The sequence below is a fragment of the Sodiomyces alcalophilus genome (genome assembly GCF_042370955.1).
Source record: "Sodiomyces alcalophilus JCM 7366 unplaced genomic scaffold ACRALscaffold_2, whole genome shotgun sequence".
NCBI classification, from domain to species: domain Eukaryota; kingdom Fungi; phylum Ascomycota; class Sordariomycetes; order Glomerellales; family Plectosphaerellaceae; genus Sodiomyces; species Sodiomyces alcalophilus.
In genome coordinates this window covers 779,010-797,942 of record NW_027263533.1, presented here as the reverse complement: position 1 = coordinate 797,942, position 18,933 = coordinate 779,010, and the positions used below count along the sequence as shown (strand labels likewise).

Here is an 18,933-nt window from a genome sequence, read left to right as displayed (position 1 = left end):
AAAGAGTGAATTGCACATGACATAGCATCACATTGCCAAGATGGCGCAAGTACTACTAGACATATTCTATTCCCTGGGCAATTGCATCAACTGCTTCCCCGGTTCGCCAACTCTCAAGATCAATGGCCGGAACTTCAAGATCCTACGGTTGTTAGGCGAGGTAAATCAGGCTCCAACTCGACCCCCCGATCACACTAGCTGACAGTGATATCTCCTCTAGGGCGGCTTCTCCTACGTCTACCTCGTCCAAGACACCGCCACCGAATCCCTCTACGCCCTCAAAAAGATCCGCTGCCCCTTTGGCGCCGAGTCGGTCGCCCAGGCCATGAAAGAAGTCGAAGCCTACCGCCTCTTCGCCAACACCCCGGGCATCATCCATGCCGTCGACCACGCCGTCGCCACCGAGCGCGGCGGAGAGCCCGGCGCCAAAACCGTCTACGTCCTGCTCCCCTACTTCAAGCGCGGCAACCTGCAAGACATGATCAACGCCAACGCCGTCAACCACACCCACTTCCCCGAGCGCCGCCTCATGCTTCTCTTCCTCGGCGTCTGCCGCGCCCTCAAGAGCATGCACCAGTACCGCGCCCGTCCCGCCGTCGCCATGGAGAGGATGGAAATGGGCCACGGCGACGAGCACGACCAGGGCCGCGGGCCCCGTCGCGCCGCCGTACCCGACGACCAGGACGAGGGCGCCCAGCAGCGGCCCCTGATGGAGGCCGAGGACCGCCCCGCCGCCGGCGAGCACAGGTCATACGCCCACCGCGACATCAAGCCCGGCAACATCATGATCTCCGACGACGGCGCCGCGCCCATCCTCATGGACCTGGGCTCCGTCGCCGCCTCCCCGCTCCCCATCACCTCGCACTCCCTCGCCATCCAGACCCAGGACACCGCCGCCGAGCACAGCACCATGCCCTACCGCGCCCCCGAGCTCTTCGACGTCCAGACCGGCTCCGTCATCGACACCAAAGTCGACATCTGGTCCCTCGGCTGCACCCTCTACGCCTGCCTCGTCGGCAAGTCACCCTTCGAGGCCCGCTCCGACGAGACCGGCGGCACCCTCAGCCTCTGTATCCTCGGCGGCGACTGGCGCTTCCCCGACGAGGGCCTGCAGCGGACCGGCACCGGCGGCATCAACAAGGGCAAGGCCAGGGCCGTCGATGCGGCGGCGGGTGCGAACGGATCCGCTGGTCACCCTCCCATCAGCGATCCCGTCCGCGACGTCGTCAGGCGGTGTCTCCGCGTCGAACCTGACGAGAGGCCCGACATTGATGAGCTCATCGACATTGTTGAGAGGGCTATCGATGCATTGCCGGAAGACGACGCATGATAGGGGCGGCAAGCAGGATAACTACCCTTCCTTTTGCAATGTGAGCGGGCTACTCGTTCCTTTTCCCCGTTCAACTCGTTGCCTGGCAACCATCATCGCTGGCGGGCCTCGTCCTTGACTGTATCATCAGACGATGATTTCTCGCTGTTTTCCTACGTCACGCATGAACCCATCTTTAAATTTAGCCCAGTTACCAAAGGCCAGGGCACGGAAACGCATTACTTGGGAAGTTTCATGTCCATGTTGAGCATTGTTGAATTATTCATTGGGTTTAACTGAGGAGACACTCTTGTGGTCAGCGTATTAGGGCGTTTTGGTTTCCGCAATTAAAGAGTCATTTTATATCCGCTATCATGAGTGCTACGAGGGCAAATAAATTAAAGAAACAAAGTATTGGCATCTTTCTGAGCAGAGGTTCGAAGCAAAGGAAAAAAATCCGTTAGTCTTACGCCGCAATCGCCATTCGCTAATATATCACACATGGTCATGAGGAAACAGGCGAGAAGAGAAGGTAGAGGTCGAACAGTGGCAGGAGTCGAGTCGAAAGGGAGGAAGAGAGGAAAGGGGATCCTACAAGGCCAAGCGATACGATGCCACCTCAAAAGGCCGCAAGTCAATGTCAAACTCGCCCTTCGCCCGGAGCGGAATCTCCTCCAAGTCATCCTCGAGCAAGTTGCACTTGAACACAGCTCTGACGTCCCAGGCAGTCTTGATGGTGCCACGGCCCCGCCCACCGAGACTGTCGTAGACGCGCAGTACGACGCTCCGACCCTTGCGCTTGGGCAGGTTGCCGCTGACGTCCTCGTCTCCCGGGCGCACGTCCTCGTCGTCTTCGCCCCGCTTGACCGTGTCCAGCACGAGACTCGGATCGCCCACGAGTTTGATTCCGATAGGGCTGGCCCTGCCGGCTGCAACAAGGGCGGAAACGTCCGGGGACGAAGCCACCGCTTTCAGGGGCTGGTTGAAGGCAAAGGCGGCGCGGACGGTCGCGTGGCCCAGCGACTGCTGGTGCGGCAGGATGGCCCATCGGATGTGGTGGGTGCCCATGTCGGCATGGGCGTCGGGTGCCTTGGGCGCGCGGAGCAGCGAGAGGCGCATGACGTTTCCGGTGGTGGCGAAGCCGTACTTGCTGTCGTTCAGGATGGAGACGCCGTAATTGTGCTCGGACAAGTCGGCGAAGCGGTGGCAGCAGACCTCAAACTTGGGCCATGTCCCAGCTGCATGGAAGGTCAGCACGACAATGGCTTGAATGATCGGGGGCAATGAGAAAAGGAAACAGGGGCAACTCTGAATGCAAGCACATGCCGCAGCTTACCTGGTGTTGTAGTGCGTCGGACGCTTCACAATGCCAAACGCCGTCTCGTAGGATGCCTCGGTGTTGCGCACATCGACGGGGAATTCGACCTTGAGGAATTTCATGTTCTCGTGCCACTCTACCTCGGCGTGGCATTCGACCCACGACTGGACGCCCTTCAGTGCAGCAGCTAATGTGATGGTGGATTTGATGGAGCTGGCGTCGCTGATCTTGATCGTCGTGGTGAGGCTGACCCGGTGCGGTTTCTTCTCGGAGATGGTCGTTTCACCGCATGACAGCTCCTGGCGCGTCGCCAGATGGTATACCTCCACATCCCAGGCCTGCCAGTACAGGGGCTTGTCATCAAAGATGGTGTATTGGTTTGCCTTTGCACCCTTCTCGATTACCTCCCGCTTGGCCACGCGGTCATATAGGGAGGTGATACACCCGCCTTCCACCTTGACTCGAAGCTGGTCGTTTTCTAGAACAAAGACACCCTTGCGGACCTCCTCGATGGTGACAGCGGGTTGTTCTTCGGTGGTCTTGAAGGGTCGAATGGCCAAGAATGGACCCTCGCCGCATGCCACGCCGACCTCATTGTCGGAGAGATGGACGAGCTCCTTGCGATGCCATGGGAGGGTATTGATGGCAACGGAGTCTTGGAGAGAAGCCCGGCGGTCGGAGACTCCCAAGGCTTTGCGGATGTCCTTGAGCAGCCGTTCTCCCGTCTGAAATACCTTTTCATATTCCTATAAGGGGGGACCCAAAAGTGAGCTGAGAACGCAAAGTGACAAGGACAGAAAGGAGAAAAGTTACCTTGTCAGAATCGTCGTACACCATCTCGATGGAACTTCCCGGCAGACAGTCGTGGAACTGGCAAAGGAGAACGGCCTCCCACATGGCGTCAATGTCGGCTTTGGGGTACTTATACGACTCGTTCTTAATAGAGGCGAGGGTGGCGAGCCACTCAACGTCCCGGAGCATGGCTTCCGACTTGCGGTTATTGAGCTTGGTCTTCGCTTGGGTGGTATATGTGCCACGGTGCAGCTCAAAGTAGAGTTCGCCGTACCAGGTAACGAACGTGTCGGCCTTGGGCTGGAGAAAGTCGAAGAATTCGTCGACGGTGTTGCCCATGTGCACCCTGGGAAGCAGACCCACCTGGTCGGCGACGCCGCGGCATCGTCTCAGCTTCTCGAGATGCTGCCAGGTCGGGCCGCCGCCTCCGTCGCCTTTCCCAAAGACGAGCAGCGACGTGGCGTCCTGGTCCATCGACTTGTGCTGGGTGACACTGCGTCGCACGTCGCCGAAATGGGCCTCGGCGGTGTAGGTCTCGGAGGGCGGCATGTGACAGACGACCTGGCTGCCGTCGAGCGCGACCCAGTTGAAGGTGGTGTGGGGGAACTTGTTGATGTTGTTCCAGCTAAGCTTCTGGGTCAGAAAGCGGTCCATGCCGGCGAGACGGCAGAGCTGGGGCAGCTGGGCGGCGTAGCCGAATGTGTCGGGAAGCCAAAAGGTCTGGGAGCGCCGGCCGAGGTTGCTCTCGAAGAAGCGCTGGCCGTAGAGGAACTGGCGGACCAGGGACTCGCCGCTGGGCATGTTGGTGTCGTGCTCGACCCAGCTGCCGCCGATGGGATGGAACTGGCCGGCCCTGACCTTGGCCTTGACGCGATCCCAGACGTTGGGGTACAGCTGCTTGAGCCACTTGTACTGCTGGGCCTGGGAGCAGGCAAAGTTGAGTTCGGGGTAGCGGTCCATGAGGTCGCACTGGTTGGACCACGACCGGGCGACCTTCCGCTTGGTCTCGTCCCAGGGCCAGAGCCAGCAGCTGTCGATGTGGCAGTGGCCGATGCCGTAGACCTTGACGTCCTTGGCGCTGGAGTAGACCCTGTGGGAGTCGACGTTGGGACCGAGGTACTCCTGGGCCATCCTGCGGCACTTGGTGATGGACTCCTTGTCGCCCAGCTTGAATGTGTCGATGATGTCATTGGCGATCTTGAGGGCCTTGTGCTGCTCCCAGCTGTTTTCGGGAAACTCGCGGGCGGCATCGCCGATGATCCACATGTCGATGTAGAGGGCGCGAGCCTCGAGGTTGACGGCGACAATCTCGGCCTTCTTGAGGGTGAAGTATTTGTCGGGGTCGGGGGGCTGGATGATATCCCCACCGGGCGAGTTGCCGAACATGCCATTGCAGGCCATCTCGATGTAGATGATGTGCTCCTTGCCGTCACGGAAGGACTCGGGCAGGATCCACTCGATGCGCTCTCCGCCGCCGGTGAGGCCTTGCAGAGCCTGGCCGTCTTTGGACCAGACCATGCCCTCCGTGTCGGCATCCCAGTGTAACTCGAGGTGTTCTTTCCGGCGGAGGTTCTCGGGGACGGTGATGGCGATTTTGAACCAGTGTGTTGACCATGAAGGACCGAATGAGTGGCCGACGCTGGTCTTTCGGAACTCATGGCTCACGGCCTCGTCGAATGTCGGGCGTTCTTGACCCGGCGCGTCCCAAACCCAGAGCTTGATGTTCGATTCCTCCGAAGCGATACCCTCGTGCATCATACTGCGGCAAGTCAAAGGTCAACGTCAGTTCGAAATGTCCAAAGGAAGATGGACGGGAATACATACGCCAGGAGGTTATGTTTCTCGTACTGGCCCCGGGAATAGAACGACCTGATTCTATCCTTGTAGATCTTGGAGATCATCTGGCCGACCGGGCGTGGGGCCAGGGTTGGGTAGGAGCTTTTGCTCCTGAGGTCCGGTCCGCCGCCCATGATGAAGACGGACGAGGAAAGCAGTCGGGGTGGTTATTGTTGTGATAATGACGATGTCCTGCCTCTAAGCGGCGTTTGGCATTGCGAGCGTGGTGATAGTAGGTGCGATCAGATCAAGTCGGGGGAGGCTCGTGTCTCGACCTGACATGGAATGCGGCCTTGTTGACTCTTCAGAGAAGGAGTTCAAGGAACAGAATGGGAAATATATAGAAGGACAGAGGAATGCAAGCTCCCGAAGACGTCGTCGCCCCGTCCCCGCATTCATTCTGCCCCAGATTAAGCTGCAGCTGACTTTAGGGGGGTGACTTCAGGGGGTGACTTGGGGGGTGTGATTCGCAGTCGTACTGGGTACGTCACTACCGGGGAATGCGGGGGAGGCGGGTGCGATACCGGGTGACTTGATGGAAAACGCGGGGTTGGAATCTATGAGATAAGGTAAGCTGAGAGGTACTTGAGCTGGAGTACGAATACGGGTGTCGTCTTTGGTTAGCATCCGTATACATCATCTCACCTCATCCCTAGTGGGCTGCTGATAGTCGAAGACGGAGAGGAGCTATTCAGTTTTCCATTATCCCAGGGGAATCTCGCTCTTCGGTATCACTCCATTGGATTTGGATAACACATGACCTTGTGACGAGTACGAGTACGACCTCGCCTGTACTGCGGTAGAGATACATGCTTCACGAGAAAAGAGAACACGGGGAAGCGTTGTGGATTTACACAGTAGGTGTATACGTAGACCGGCTACCGTAAAGGTACTTCAATAGATGGACGGGATATCCAAGTTAGCTAACTCCTGGATGCCGACATGCCCCCAGATCAACCCAAGACATTAGGGACCAAACCCATGGAAATGCAGATGCTCCGTGCAGAATAAAACAATATGCGCATCAGTAACCCAAGGATAGCTAAAAAAGTGTCATGTCGCTATGATAAGTGACTCTCGTACATGATGCGGCTCCCCGTCTCGGTGACCGTGTCGTGCTGAACCTCATGCGACGCCGCCGCGTGCTCATCCTCACTCTCGGTGTCCCCATCGCTCTCTTCAAACGACAACATCCCCAGCATCGGAACACCAACCTTTCCGGACTGGGACTTTATGAGCCGATCCGCCATGTCGTACAGCTTGGCGTCGTCATCTTCAGGGCCGAAATTCCCGTCGACCGCCGGCTCCTTCTCCTTCTCCTTCTTCTCCGGACCAGCCTCGACAGGCGGAACGTCCGGCGATACGGGGTCCTCGGGTAGCTGCATGAGCCACCGACAAACCGACTCGCGGGGGTCGCCGCCGCCCCCGTGCCGTGACCGCTGCGGGGCCTGGTTCCTGGCCCGCAGGCCGGCCCGGAACTTTCGCTTCTCCTTGCGTCGTCGCCGCTGGATGCGGTCGCGGATGTACCATGCCACGACCAGCATGGCGGCCTGCATGGCCTCCTGGCACTTTTGCCTGTGCATGTTGGCCCAGGCTTGGCATCGTTGCTGCTGTGCGTTGGAGATGGCCTGGCATCGTTGCTGGTAGTAAGATGCTATTTGGGAGGCCATGGTGAGGTAGCGGGGGTCCAGTGGTTGTTGTTGTTGTGGTGGTTGTGGTTGCTGTTGCTGTTCTGGCTGCTGTTGTGACTGCTGATGCCCCTGGGTGCTGTCGTTCGGGGAGATGAGCGGAGCCACCTTGGCGTGACTGCCGCCCGTGTTGCTACTCACATTCTCCCTGTCCTCATGACGGGGTTCTTGTGTGTCGGTCTGCCCTCGCGGGATGGCGGGTGTGTTGTTTAGGATGGTCGGAATCTTGTTGTAAGGATGTGGTTGGAGGAAGCTCGGCGGCGACTGGGCTCTTAATTCCGGCGCTTTAAAGTCGTTGTGCCTGGCATAGGGTGGCAGCTGAGGACCAGGATTTCCAAAGATGTGGTGTTCAGGCGGAGGTGTCACAGGAGTCGTTGGATTAGAGAGAGGTGCTTGAGTCGCCATGTTGTTTGGTGCGTTATTACGGTCGTCACTCCTCGCGGCAGCAACAGAAGCGTACACGGTAGGAGATTTATTAGTGTCAATGTCTGGGCGTATTTCTGGACCGAATGATGTATAGATATCGATGGGTTTGACGAAGCAATGTCGAGGTTGATGAGATAGAGTGGTAGCGGTGGGCTGGATGCTTATGTGTGCGGGCACCAGAGGACGACGACAGTGAGTAGATGGTATACGAAGCGATCGTTACGAACGGAACCACAGCAAAGAGGCGTTTCCCTTGTTGGAGATGGGGGAAGTGAATCGTGTCAGGGAGAGATCAGGTGGCGGGTGAGTATGAAGACGAGAGGTGAAGTGGGCGACTGGTGATAATGAGGAGACTTGTTGTAAAAGTCGCAAGAATCCCGAGTCGCGCAGTCAAGTGCATGACAGGAGGGGGACGAGATTACATTATATCGTACATTACATTTTCATCGTGACAGCAGCCTCGGTAGGTCGGTAGGGCAGAGCATATAGGGAGTGTCGGGCGATTAGACGGAGAGAGTGGGCTGAGACGAGGGTTGAATCGGTCGACGCCGAGGGCGGGGAAGGCTATGGCCACTGATCGGTCACGCCTGGCCCCACCTTTCCGAGAATGTACGTGGTACTTCCAACGTACCTTCTCCACCTGCCACTTCGCTCGCCCCACTTCTCCCTCGCCTTATCTCTTCCTATGCCTCTGTCTCCTACCCAGACCCAGGCCCATTCTATGGTCAAACGTCGAACCATCTGCCCGCAAACACACATGACATGACATTGATTCCCTAAACTCGTCTAGATGTCAAAGGCTATGGAACTACGTATCCGGGTCTATGTGACAGCGGATGTACTTGGAAAACAATCTCCTTGTAACCTCCATCGTCAAACGGTGGCATGTGGTTTCCATGATTTCGGAGCCATGATGTTTTAGGTAGGACTGCCGATATTGGTCCCAGCATCGTGGGCTTCTCCGACAGGTTCGGCGTCCAGCGCCGGGGGCTTGTCTTTTAAGCGCCTACCAAGCGCCTCTGTCGCTTAGGCGGACAAGCCGAAGAACTCCGGGATATGTCACACTTGAAGTGCTACACTGTTTGCTTCGCCTGTCTTCAGTGACATTTACACTGTTGTATTCCATAACGGCTGCCTATAGTGGCTTGTATACCACCTGAGTCCCCCGTGTTTCAGCTGCTCCGAGCGCCCAAGAAACACAGTGTAGATATAATCACACCACACTGTCTTAGTGATGTCTTACTCATCCACTCCCAAGCGCATCTTCTTTATTATTGTCACCACCTCCGAGAATTTCGGACCATGCCACCGAGAGACCCCCGGAATCAGACCCTTAGCATTTTCCTTCCACCGCGCTTCTTACCTTTTAGCGGCATAACCGCCCTAAAATCGCCCCTCCTTGGCATATGTTTTGGCTCGTTTGAACACCTGTCCCAACTCACAACACTCCGGTAGCGGCGGTCCCTGTCTGTTTGATGTTGGGCCGTCGACTCGGAGCCCGCATCTCCTCCTCTAATGCCGCCCTCCTGCGCCTACCGCGGAGATCATCACCCCCATGCCACCATTATCTATCTTCCGTGGCGCTCGGTAATGGAACCGGCGGCCGTCTCGCCCACGGCACCTGCTCCCCCGTCTGGCCCTTGTCCAGCTTCGCTGGGTCAACGATCCCTGTTCGGGGAAAGAAGACCAAGACTGTCCTGAGGATCCAGGACTTGCCTCAGGGCAGGATTCATGTCGACGTCGATTCGCAGCCGTCTACTGCCCTTCCGAATGCCGAAGATGCCGCTGCTGCCAAGTCTGCCCGCTCTCCCGCAGACCCGGCAGCGGACCAGGAACCTGCTTATCCCACCGTCCTCCTCCAAGTTCGGAGGAACATGCAAAAGTTCGCCAACTGCGTCCTCCTCACCCGCCTCGGCGGCTTCTACGAGCTCTATTTTGACCAAGCCGACGAGTTGGGTCCCCTCCTGAACCTCAAAGTCGCCCAGAAGAAGACGAATGCCGGGCCCGTTTCCATGGTAAACCCCCACCTCCACCCTCCTCTTCTCCCTCAAGTTCCCTGTGACCCTTGACCTCCCCAGTATTTCTTCAAAACAAGTATCCATCACCTTGAGACTTCGGCACTTGGAAAGGTCAAAGCTCCCTCCGCCCCTCTACGGGCGAGCTTCTGGCCTCCTTGTCTTCTTCCCCGTCTAATTGTCCATCCCGCGAAATGTGTGATATCGACATCGGCATCGACTCTGACACTCTCGTCTCGTAGGCCGGCTTCCCCTTCTTCCAGCTTGATAGGTTCCTCAAGATCCTCGTCCAAGACCTCAACCGTCATGTCGCTATTGCGGAAGAATTCCCCAACAGCGCCCCGGACAAGATCAAGTCCGGAGGTCTCATGCATGATCGGAGAGTCGCCCGCATCATCACGCCCGGAACGCTGATCGACGAAAACTTTATGGACCCCTATGCCAACAATTTCGTCTTGGCCATCCACGCACCCCCCGCGGGCGAGACGCCACCACCTGCAATGCCGACACCCACCTCGGAGGCCAGCGACCAACACCCCTCCTCCCTTCCTGCGGCTGCGGCTGCGGCTGCTTTCGGTCCCATGCCTCTAGGACTAGCCTGGCTGGATCTCTCCACCGGTCAGTTCTTCACCCAGACGACCAACCTTTCTTCTCTGTCTGCTGTCCTATCTCGCATTTCCCCCAGGGAGGTCGTCCTTGACGAGGAGTTGCAGTCCAACCGAGACCATGGCCTATTTTCCGTCCTGGCCGAAGATCGACATCTTACCACCTATAGCCCAATGGGCGAGTTGACCTCCCTCGCCGACTGGGCGCCAATGCTCGAATCCGAAATCCCCCCCAAGACCGCCCAGGCCTTCACCACCGACGAGCTTGCCGCCGGTAGTCTCCTCCTCCACTACGTCAAGGACCGCCTCCAGGGCATGAGCATGAGACTTCAGCCCCCGCTCCGTCACGAGGCCATGCAGATCATGACCATAGACAAGAATACCATGCGCGCTCTGGAGATCAAGCAGACCATCCGGGACGGCTGCTATCGCGGGAGCTTGCTTCACGCCATCAGGCGCACCGTGACCAAGAGTGGCACCAGACTACTGAACGAGTGGCTCAGCGCACCTTCCACTTCGCTCGAGGTCATCAAGTCCCGGCAAGATCTCGTAGCCCGTTTCATCGCACACGGCGATCTGCGCGACATCATCACCCTCTTGCTACGACGCACCCATGACTCGCAGCGCCTCGTGCAAAAGTTCGCCCTCGGGAGAGGAGACCCAGACGACCTACTGGCTCTCAGCGCCACCATAGACGCGACGGATGCCATCGCCAGTCGGCTCACCAAGCCTTCTTCCGCTTCGACAGATCCGGATACGGCCACGGGCACAGACACGACATGTCTCTCTGCCATGGCTAGCCGCCTCAATCTCGAGGAACCGCTCGAGCTGGCACGCCGAATCCGCGAGGCCATCGACGAGGAAGGGATCGTACACCAGCATGAAATCGAAGACGGCGAGACGAACCAGATGATGGCCCTCGCCCAGGACATCATCAGCGCCGAGGGCTCCCACGACGACGCAGCCGCCGCCCTTCCCAAAGGCGCGGCCAAGAGAAGCGCCAAGGCGCGCCCGACCTCGGTGCGTGAGCACTACGCCAACGACAACGAGGCCTGGGTCATGAGACCGTCCGCCAGCCCCGCCCTCCGCCGCCTCCACGACGAGCTCGCGTCCCTGCACGCCGAGAAGGCCAACCTCATCGAGTCCCTCCGCGAGCGACACGACGCCGCCAGCCTCACGCTGCGTTGGACCCCAGGACTCGGCCACATCTGCCACGTAAGGGGTAAGGACGCCCGGGCCCTCGCCGCCGCCGACGTCGGCCGCTCCCTCTCCGTGAGCCGCTCCACCCGCTCCTTTCACCTCCCCGAGTGGACCGCCCTCGGCCAGCGCCTCGACTCGGTCCGCGCCGCCATCCGCACCGAGGAGCAGGTCGTCTTCCAGGGCCTCCGCGAGTCGGTCGTTCTCAACCTCGTCAAGCTCCGCCGCAACGCCGCCGTGCTCGACGAACTTGATGTCGCCACCTCGTTTGCCCGCCTCGCCCTCGAACAGGACCTCACCCGCCCGCGCCTCGACCATTCTACCGCCACAACCATCATCGGCGGCCGGCACCCGACCGTCGAAGGGGGCCTCCGCGAACACGGCCGCTCCTTTGTCCGGAACGACTGTCTCGTGGGGTCCGGTTCCGCCCACGGGAGGCTCTGGCTCATCACGGGTCCGAACATGGGCGGCAAGAGCACCTTCCTACGGCAGAACGCTCTCATCACCATCCTGGCCCAGGTGGGATGTTACGTCCCTGCCGATTACGCCGAGCTGGGACTTGTGGACGCCATCTTCAGCCGCGTCGGGTCTGCAGATAACCTGTACCGGGACCAGAGCACCTTCATGGTAGAGATGCTGGAGACGGCGCAGATTCTACGCACCGCGACACCGAGGTCATTTGTCATCATGGACGAAATTGGCCGCGGGACTACGCCCGAAGACGGCACCGCTGTCGCGTTTGCCAGCCTGCACCACCTCGTCACCGTGAACAAGTGTCGCTCGTTGTTCGCGACCCATTTTCACGCCGTGGCCGACCTCGCTGCCGCGTCCGGTCTGTGTGGCCCTGACGGCAGCGGCACGGGCGGCCAAGTCGAAATGTATTGTACAGACGTGGAGGAGGACGAAACGGGTGCATTTGTTTACGTGCACAAGCTACGGAAGGGTATCAACAAAGAGAGCCACGCGCTCAAGGTCGCGCGCTTGGCCGGGCTGCCCGAGGCGGCAGTTCGCGTCGCGAAGAACGTCCTGGAGAAGCAACACACATTACACACACACGAGCGTGGATATACACAAGGTCATCACTGGAGTCCTGGAGAAGTGGCGTCTTCCGTTGGTTAGGTCAACTTCCTAAGTAAAGATTGGAGTCGAATGGGCAGTTTTCTTCCTAGTCTGTGATACTGGTTAGCCTCTGATACCCCCAGCATCGAGTATGAGAAAATCAAAAATGAAGATGAATAGGAGGCCTCCCTCATAGGGGTTGTTGTTTAGTATGGTGTCATCAAGAAGAGTCAGGGTTAAAAAGCTCTGTACATGTTGATAATCATCGGGAGGATTGTGCATGCGAGAAACAAGTCGAGAAGAGAAAAACCGAACTGACCTTTTTGCTGAGGACAAGTTGGCGTGCCTGGAATACCATGCAAACACATGTCACCTTGTCAAGCAACTCATTCCACACTTCAGGAATGCCAGATCGTCAAATGCGTAGGCTTGATTGACCAGCAAACCATCTATGAAATCGTCGTAAAGGTTCACATATCGTCGTAAACCCAGACCGAAGCCCATATAGCCGCCAGAACAACGCCAACGACATGTCATCACATTTAACCGCTGGGAGAAAGTCAGTATACATCAGAGCAAAAGACGGGGGTGGGATGGGGAGATGTTTCTTACAAGAGATCGCCGAAGCCACCCTCCTCGTCGGACTCCTCCTCCTCCTCTTCCTTCGTCTCCTCCTTGGCCTCTTCCTGAGCATCACCGCCAGCGGCAGCGGCAGGGGCGGCCGCGGCGTAGGCCTCGGGGTTGGCAATGCGGTCCTTGAGCTCCTCAACCTCGGGCCAGCCGTACTCGGTCTCGACGGCAACAGCGAGAAGGTTCTTGTAGCTGTTGAAGAACGAGTGCACGACCGAGGGAACGGTGGGGAAGTTGATGGCGAGAGAGATGCAGGCCACGGTGGTGACGGCGGTGGCGAACGCCTTGAGGAGCTGCTCCTCACCAACGTCAAGGACGAAGGGCTCGAAAGTCTGGCCCTGGTCGTAGACCTGGGTAATACCCATGCCGTAGGTGAAGGGCGAGATGTTGAGCATGTTGAGCAGGGTAGCCTCGGAGGCACCGACCTTGCTGTTGGCCTCGACGAGCTTCAGGTCGGCAGTAATTTCAATGGTACCACGGGCAATCTTGGTGGGGACACCGAGGGCCTGGAAGAAAGAGGTCTTGCCGGGTTCCATGCCAGTGTTTCCAGCTAGAAGGGATCAATTAGCGGACGAAGCAAGGAGAAAGAAAAGTTTCGGCGTCGCCATACCGGGAACCCAGACGTCGCCAGGGGCAATGGCACCAGCACGGGCGGGAGCAGCAACCCTGTTCTCAAGGATCTTGTCACGGACCGTCTTCAGGTCGCCATTGGTGAAGACGAAGCCAATGTTGCCCTTGATGAAGGGCAGAAGGCGCTCGTACTCGGGGGTATCGTTGATGAAGGTCTTCAGAGCTCGGCGAACCTACACAGCGAAAACAAAACGCAACGGTTAGACGCCAGTTCCTGCATTATTCGAACTTCTCAACCTGACGGCCTGGGTCCGGGCATTGTAGTGGTGCGAAAGAGACGGAGCCAGACATACCATGGTGTTCTTGCCCATCAGAATGGTGGCCTCACCACGCAGAGAGTGGCGGATCTGGTGCAGCTGCTGCGAGGAGACATCTGCAATCGAAATCGCCCTGGTTAGTGCTCGATTCAAGTTTACGCGATGGTGCCTTGACTGCTTCGTCTGGACGTACTGTCGACGGTGACGATGAAGACCGAGTTGTGGCTCTCGAGCAAGCCCTTGAGCTTGTCGAAATACCCGGCCTTGTTCGAAGATTTGCCCCCCATATCTTCTTATAGATGAAGGCAGGATGTTTAAGGGCAAATTGAGTGTATAATATGTTGGATTTGAGCTTGGGAGGGTTGGTATGTCAGAGAGAGGATGAAGCTCGTTCCCAAGTCGCAAGTATTTTGAAAACTTTGGTGTGTCTGCAATGTCTGGTTAGGGCAAGCAGCCGCTAATTCCATATTCGGAATAGTGTGAGTGGAATCTTAGCGCTATGTCGTACCTTACTAACAGTGGGGCGCTTATCGGGTACCTTATCGACGGAGTACATGGCACAATGTCACTTTTTTTGGTGCAACTCCGATATTGGAGTTGAGATTTATCTCGCAGCCATCTTCATGAAAGCGGCGATTTCGATACCGCCAGGGCCTTTCACCACCCTCATATCAACCAATCTGAAGTGAAGGCATAGAATCTCTAATTGGTCTGTCTCATATATATTCTCATTGACTTCTATCACTCACCCTCGCAATATCCATTGCAGTTCAATCATGAAGCTGCCTTACAACCGTCTCAGGCCCTTTGGTCAAGTGTTGTTCGCCGCAAAGGGTGGAAAGATCCATTCATTCAGCTTACATGACGGTTCACACATCTCAACATGGGATCACCCAGATGTCAAAAAGCTGGAAGAAAGCCAGACTCCGTCTCAGCAACCTGAAGTTGAGTCTGATACAGCGGCGGCAACACCAAACTCAGCCCAGGGCGAGGACAATCAGGGACCAGATAATAACAACGGGCCTCCCACCAAGAGACAGAAGCTTGCTGAAGATCCTGAGCCTGGTCAGAGCAAGGATGACACTGCCATGGATGTGGACGAGCCGGCAACTGGGGATCAGTCTAAGGAGGCTGCGTCCAAAACCAGGAGACAGAAGAAGAGGGAGAGAAGGGATCGGAAGACGGGTCCCAATCTCAGACAGAGCTACGGCAAGATCCCAGATCAACCCATCATCACCCATATGGCGGTCACAAGCACTGGTAGTCACCTCGTAGCAACCTCTGGACACGACAAGACCATTTGGGTATTCGAGCACGATGGCAACGGAACTCTCACCCAGCTGAGCCAGAGGTTTGACCTCCCCTTTCCCCCCCTTATTCTCCCTCTATGTTGATGTGCAAGGAACCCGCAATCTAATTTCCGGATATAGACCTATGCCTAAGCGTCCCAACGCTGTCCTCATCACCGCCGACGACAAGAGCATCCTCTGCGCCGACAAGTTCGGCGACGTCTACATCCTCCCCGTTATTGCGTCGCTGGACGGCTCCACCGCTGACACCACTCCCTCCCGCTCTACTCCCACCCCAGCCGCCGCCCAAAAGTCCCGGAAACCCGAAGGCACCAACCTGACCGTCCACTCGCAGCGGAACCTCAAGGCCCTGCAGCAGCAGCTTCTGTGGGCGGCCAAAGCGGAAAAGGAGGCCCAGGAGGGCACCCACTCCGACCGGCCCACGTTCGAGCACAGCCTCATCATAGGCCACGTCTCCCTCCTCACGGCCATGTGCTTCGCCCAGAAGGACGCACGGCGTTACATCATCACCGCCGACAGGGACGAGCACATCCGCGTGTCGCGGTACATGCCGCAGACGCACGTCATCGAGGGCTTCTGCTTGGGCCATAAGCACTTCGTCACCGGCCTCGCTATCCCGCCGGCGCGCCCGGACTTACTCGTCTCCGGAGGTGGTGACGACGAGCTTTTCGTATGGGACTGGGAACAGAGCCGGTTGCTCGGCAAGTTCGACTTGCTGGTGCATGTAAAGGGTGTAACTCCCGAAGCATCGAAGATTGCCGTCACCCATCTCTCCTCGACGACGATCCAGTTTGGTGATAAGGAGACACCTTTCCTCTTTGCCATCTGTGAAGGGTTTGCTTCCCCCTTTCTTTCCTCCCCCCTCCTTCCATCCCGTCATCCAAAATCCCGACTAATCATGCCCCAGTGTTCCGGCCATTTTCATTCTCCGAATCACGGACGAGTCGTCAATTGTACACGTGCAGACCCTCTCTTGTCCCGGTGCGCCGCTTGACCTGACTCCTGTGTACACGGAGCAAGGAGCGCTCTCGAAACTCCTCGTGGCTCTGGATACCAGCGGTGTCGAGAACGCTACCTCGTCCGTCTCCTCACTCGTCTGGGACCAGGGCTCCTTTGTTCTCGATCCCAAGTTCCACGTCAAGGATAGTGGATTGGACGCCAATGAAGAAGAGCTGTCGGAAGGCGATGTCCGGGCGCTGCTTTACAACGTGGAAGATCTGCGCAAGCAGCCTATCCACCTCAACGATGACGAAGGAGGTGCTGAAGGAGAGCAAGTCACGGAACAGCCGGTAGTAGAGCCGGAAGGGAACCGGCCCGGTCAGGAATAGCGCAGTACTTCGTATGGTGTGGTGACTCTTTTGAACACATCCCGAATAGAACGACGGTGGGTGCGGCAGAAGAAATGAAATACCAAAAAGACCAGAGAGTTACAAAAGTCATATCACTAGCCTCTATTGTGTGTCTCTAACGCCCTTTCCCGACCCAAACGAACCCCGAGCATTGTCGAGATCCGAAAGACTAAATAAAGGAAAGATAAAAGAAAAGAAAAAAGAAAGCCAAGTCATCATGAGGGTGTGAGACTGGCAAGCCGCAAGGGGACGTCTCGCCTGCTCTGTGCCAAGGTGTACAATGCTTGATGAGCGCGAGACAAAATGCAGAAGCCCGAGACGCAACAGCCCGGAATCATATCCCCATCTCGCGCCATGCCATGCTCTTCCTAATTTGTCGCCGGATATGTCCCAGAGCCGACCGACCTCGTCCTATTTTCGTTTTCGCTCGCTAGGCGCGAAACGCCCAGGGAAGACACACATACCTCCTTCTGCCCATCCCCCTTGCACGCCGAAAGAATCCCGTCATCATCAAATTCATCATGGTAGATCCCCATTGTCTCTACTGGGATGCGCACTGCACACGCTCAGCGTGGGGGTGGCCGTCTTCATCGTCCTCGTCCATGGCACCACCGCCGGAACCGCCACCGAACACCTTGGCCTGCGCCGCCGTCTCGATATCCTCCAAGTCCGCTGGCTCGGTCATAGCGTCTGGCGGGGTTGGCGGAAGAGTCGGCTCCGGGAGCAATTTACGGAGGGCTTCAAAACCAGCCTCGTCTTGCATCCAATGCTTCTCGGGGAACTTGACGCTGAACTGGATGTAGAGGTTGCCGAAATCGTGGTGCCGATACGACGGCATGCCTTGGCCGCGGACCATTTTGATAGCATCTGTACAAGGAACGGTCAGCTGGTGCCTTTCAAGAAAAAGGGGGAAGCAAGGGGGAAGACTAACCTGGAGCGATGGCCTCTCCGGGCAGGATATCTATGCTGAGCCACCTGTCGTCGAGATGCTCGATGTAGAGAGTGCCGCCGGCTAGGGCAGTCACCAGCTCGATCTCGGCCTTGTATAGGAGATCGTCATCCTTGCGGACGAAACGTGAATGGGGCTTCTGCTCAATTTCAAAGACAACGTCGCCCGCCTGGATACCAGGAGCCTGATCGCCTTCGCCACGGAACTCGACTTTCGTGCCGCTCTTGACACCACGGTCGACGTGAACGTGGAGAACCTTCCGGTCGACTACGGTCTTCTTACCGTTGCAGTTCTTGCAGCGGTCCTTGTTGTTGATGATCTCTCCCTCTCCATTGCAGTCGGGACAGACGGTCTGGAAGCGCTGAATCATGGGTCCCATCTGGCGCATCATGGTCTTCATACCATGACCGTCGCAGCCACCGCAGCGCTTGACTGCTCCTTCCTTGCCGCCGCGGCCCTCGCACTTCGGGCAGATGATGGACCGTTGGAGGGCGAGCTTGGAGATTTTGCCGCGGTAAATGTCCTCGAGAGAGACCTTGTGTGTGTGGTGGATGGTGCGGGCCTTGGGGGGGCCACGGTTTGGCATGCCGCCACCAAACATGCCGCCGAAACCACCACCTCCACCAAAGAACTGCGCGAACAGGTCCTCGGCTGCCATGCCACCTCCTCCTGCACCACCCTCGAGGCCAGCCTCGCCATATTGGTCGTAGATGGCGCGCTTCTGAGAGTCGGATAGGATTTCGTAGGCATGAGAGATTTCCTTGAATTTCTCTTCGGCGGCGGGGTTATGGGCGTTCTTGTCTGCGACCAGAGTCAATATGGGGTTGTCGCGGAACAAATAGACAGGAACATACCAGGGTGGAACTTGAGGGCGCCCGTTTTGTACGCCTTTTTCAACTCCTGCTCGGTTGCTGTTGGTGAGACCTACAAGGCGGTTAGTGACATTCCGGTTGACATGGTCGGGTGTAAATAGGCAGAACGTACGCCGAGGACGTCGTAGAGTTTTGTCTCCTTGACCATTTTGCAAGTCGATCAACGAAAATAGTAAGTGGCGGTTGGTGGGATGAGTTCGAGAAGGGGGGTTGAGGAGATCCTCGGCGGATGGAGGGGCCTAGAGGCCTGCGTATCAGTAAGAAATCGTTCTTGGCGGCAAGCAAGAGGTAATCGCAAGATGCTTCTGCGCCCAGTAAGGCAGAGCGCTCGTCGAGAATTGTATGAGCAAAGGGAGAAAGAGAGGTTGATCTGAGAACTCGGAAAGTGTTGTCTTACTGTAAAGCCGGAACAAAAAGAGATGGAAATCGAAGGCGCCGCCGAAACGTGATACTGGAAATTTGAGAGTGCGGAATGAGCAAGATACCAATTCAGCAGGAACCACCGAAAATTAAATCGGCGCTGTGAGGTGGAAGAAACTGGAAGATTCACAAGGCAACAAGGGCGAAAACCGTAGAAACGCCAGTAGTCTTGTTGATTTTCTAAAATAAAAAGGGATGTTGCTGCGGGTCACCTCCCGCTTCGATCTTCTATCCATGGAAGAAGGTGGAAGACTTTCGATCTGCCCAGCCA

The 18,933-nt window shown here is 57.3% G+C and overlaps 8 protein-coding genes across 8 annotated transcripts; 3 read left to right on the top strand and 5 right to left on the bottom strand.

The window, feature by feature from the left end:
* Nucleotides 1–40: 40 nt before the first annotated feature.
* ACRALDRAFT_1068050 (uncharacterized protein) lies at nucleotides 41–1,330 on the top strand (the record flags this gene model as incomplete). The annotated part of the gene is made up of 2 exons (XM_071017518.1): nucleotides 41–160; nucleotides 221–1,330. 2 exons carry the CDS (start codon nucleotides 41–43, stop codon nucleotides 1,328–1,330), a joined length of 1,230 nt encoding a protein of 409 aa, XP_070876493.1.
* A 570-nt stretch (nucleotides 1,331–1,900) lies between these two features.
* Nucleotides 1,901–5,571, bottom strand: ACRALDRAFT_2051371 (glycoside hydrolase family 38 protein; the record flags this gene model as incomplete). The annotated part of the gene is made up of 4 exons (XM_071021610.1): nucleotides 5,244–5,571; nucleotides 3,441–5,178; nucleotides 2,646–3,352; nucleotides 1,901–2,615 (listed from the first exon to the last, which is right to left on the bottom strand). Exons 1-4 carry the CDS (start codon nucleotides 5,387–5,389, stop codon nucleotides 1,901–1,903), a joined length of 3,306 nt encoding a protein of 1,101 aa, XP_070876492.1. The 5' UTR covers nucleotides 5,390–5,571.
* Nucleotides 5,572–6,002: 431 nt separating this feature from the next.
* Nucleotides 6,003–7,793, bottom strand: ACRALDRAFT_1060837 (uncharacterized protein). The gene has a single exon (XM_071016312.1). It carries the CDS (start codon nucleotides 7,346–7,348, stop codon nucleotides 6,317–6,319), a length of 1,032 nt encoding a protein of 343 aa, XP_070876491.1. The 5' UTR covers nucleotides 7,349–7,793; the 3' UTR covers nucleotides 6,003–6,316.
* An 881-nt stretch (nucleotides 7,794–8,674) lies between these two features.
* On the top strand, nucleotides 8,675–12,305 carry ACRALDRAFT_1079676 (uncharacterized protein; the record flags this gene model as incomplete). The annotated part of the gene is made up of 2 exons (XM_071018928.1): nucleotides 8,675–9,384; nucleotides 9,627–12,305. Exons 1-2 carry the CDS (start codon nucleotides 8,845–8,847, stop codon nucleotides 12,303–12,305), a joined length of 3,219 nt encoding a protein of 1,072 aa, XP_070876490.1. The 5' UTR covers nucleotides 8,675–8,844.
* Nucleotides 12,306–12,338: 33 nt separating this feature from the next.
* On the bottom strand, nucleotides 12,339–12,539 carry ACRALDRAFT_1060836 (uncharacterized protein). Its single transcript, XM_071016311.1, has one exon. The coding sequence runs from the start codon at nucleotides 12,525–12,527 to the stop codon at nucleotides 12,369–12,371; it is 159 nt and encodes a 52-aa protein (XP_070876489.1). The 5' UTR covers nucleotides 12,528–12,539; the 3' UTR covers nucleotides 12,339–12,368.
* Nucleotides 12,540–12,787: 248 nt separating this feature from the next.
* ACRALDRAFT_1068046 (60S ribosomal protein uL10) lies at nucleotides 12,788–14,049 on the bottom strand (the record flags this gene model as incomplete). Its single annotated transcript, XM_071017517.1, has 5 exons — nucleotides 12,788–12,794; nucleotides 12,858–13,425; nucleotides 13,486–13,678; nucleotides 13,799–13,878; nucleotides 13,956–14,049. The coding sequence occupies 5 exons, from the start codon at nucleotides 14,047–14,049 to the stop codon at nucleotides 12,788–12,790; spliced, it is 942 nt and encodes a 313-aa protein (XP_070876488.1).
* A 489-nt stretch (nucleotides 14,050–14,538) lies between these two features.
* ACRALDRAFT_1068045 (uncharacterized protein) lies at nucleotides 14,539–16,400 on the top strand (the record flags this gene model as incomplete). Its single annotated transcript, XM_071017516.1, has 3 exons — nucleotides 14,539–15,113; nucleotides 15,193–15,906; nucleotides 15,980–16,400. 3 exons carry the CDS (start codon nucleotides 14,539–14,541, stop codon nucleotides 16,398–16,400), a joined length of 1,710 nt encoding a protein of 569 aa, XP_070876487.1.
* Nucleotides 16,401–16,962: 562 nt separating this feature from the next.
* Nucleotides 16,963–18,390, bottom strand: ACRALDRAFT_2100541 (uncharacterized protein; the record flags this gene model as incomplete). The annotated part of the gene is made up of 4 exons (XM_071023015.1): nucleotides 16,963–17,288; nucleotides 17,353–18,171; nucleotides 18,225–18,294; nucleotides 18,355–18,390. 4 exons carry the CDS (start codon nucleotides 18,388–18,390, stop codon nucleotides 16,963–16,965), a joined length of 1,251 nt encoding a protein of 416 aa, XP_070876486.1.
* Nucleotides 18,391–18,933: the final 543 nt, after the last annotated feature.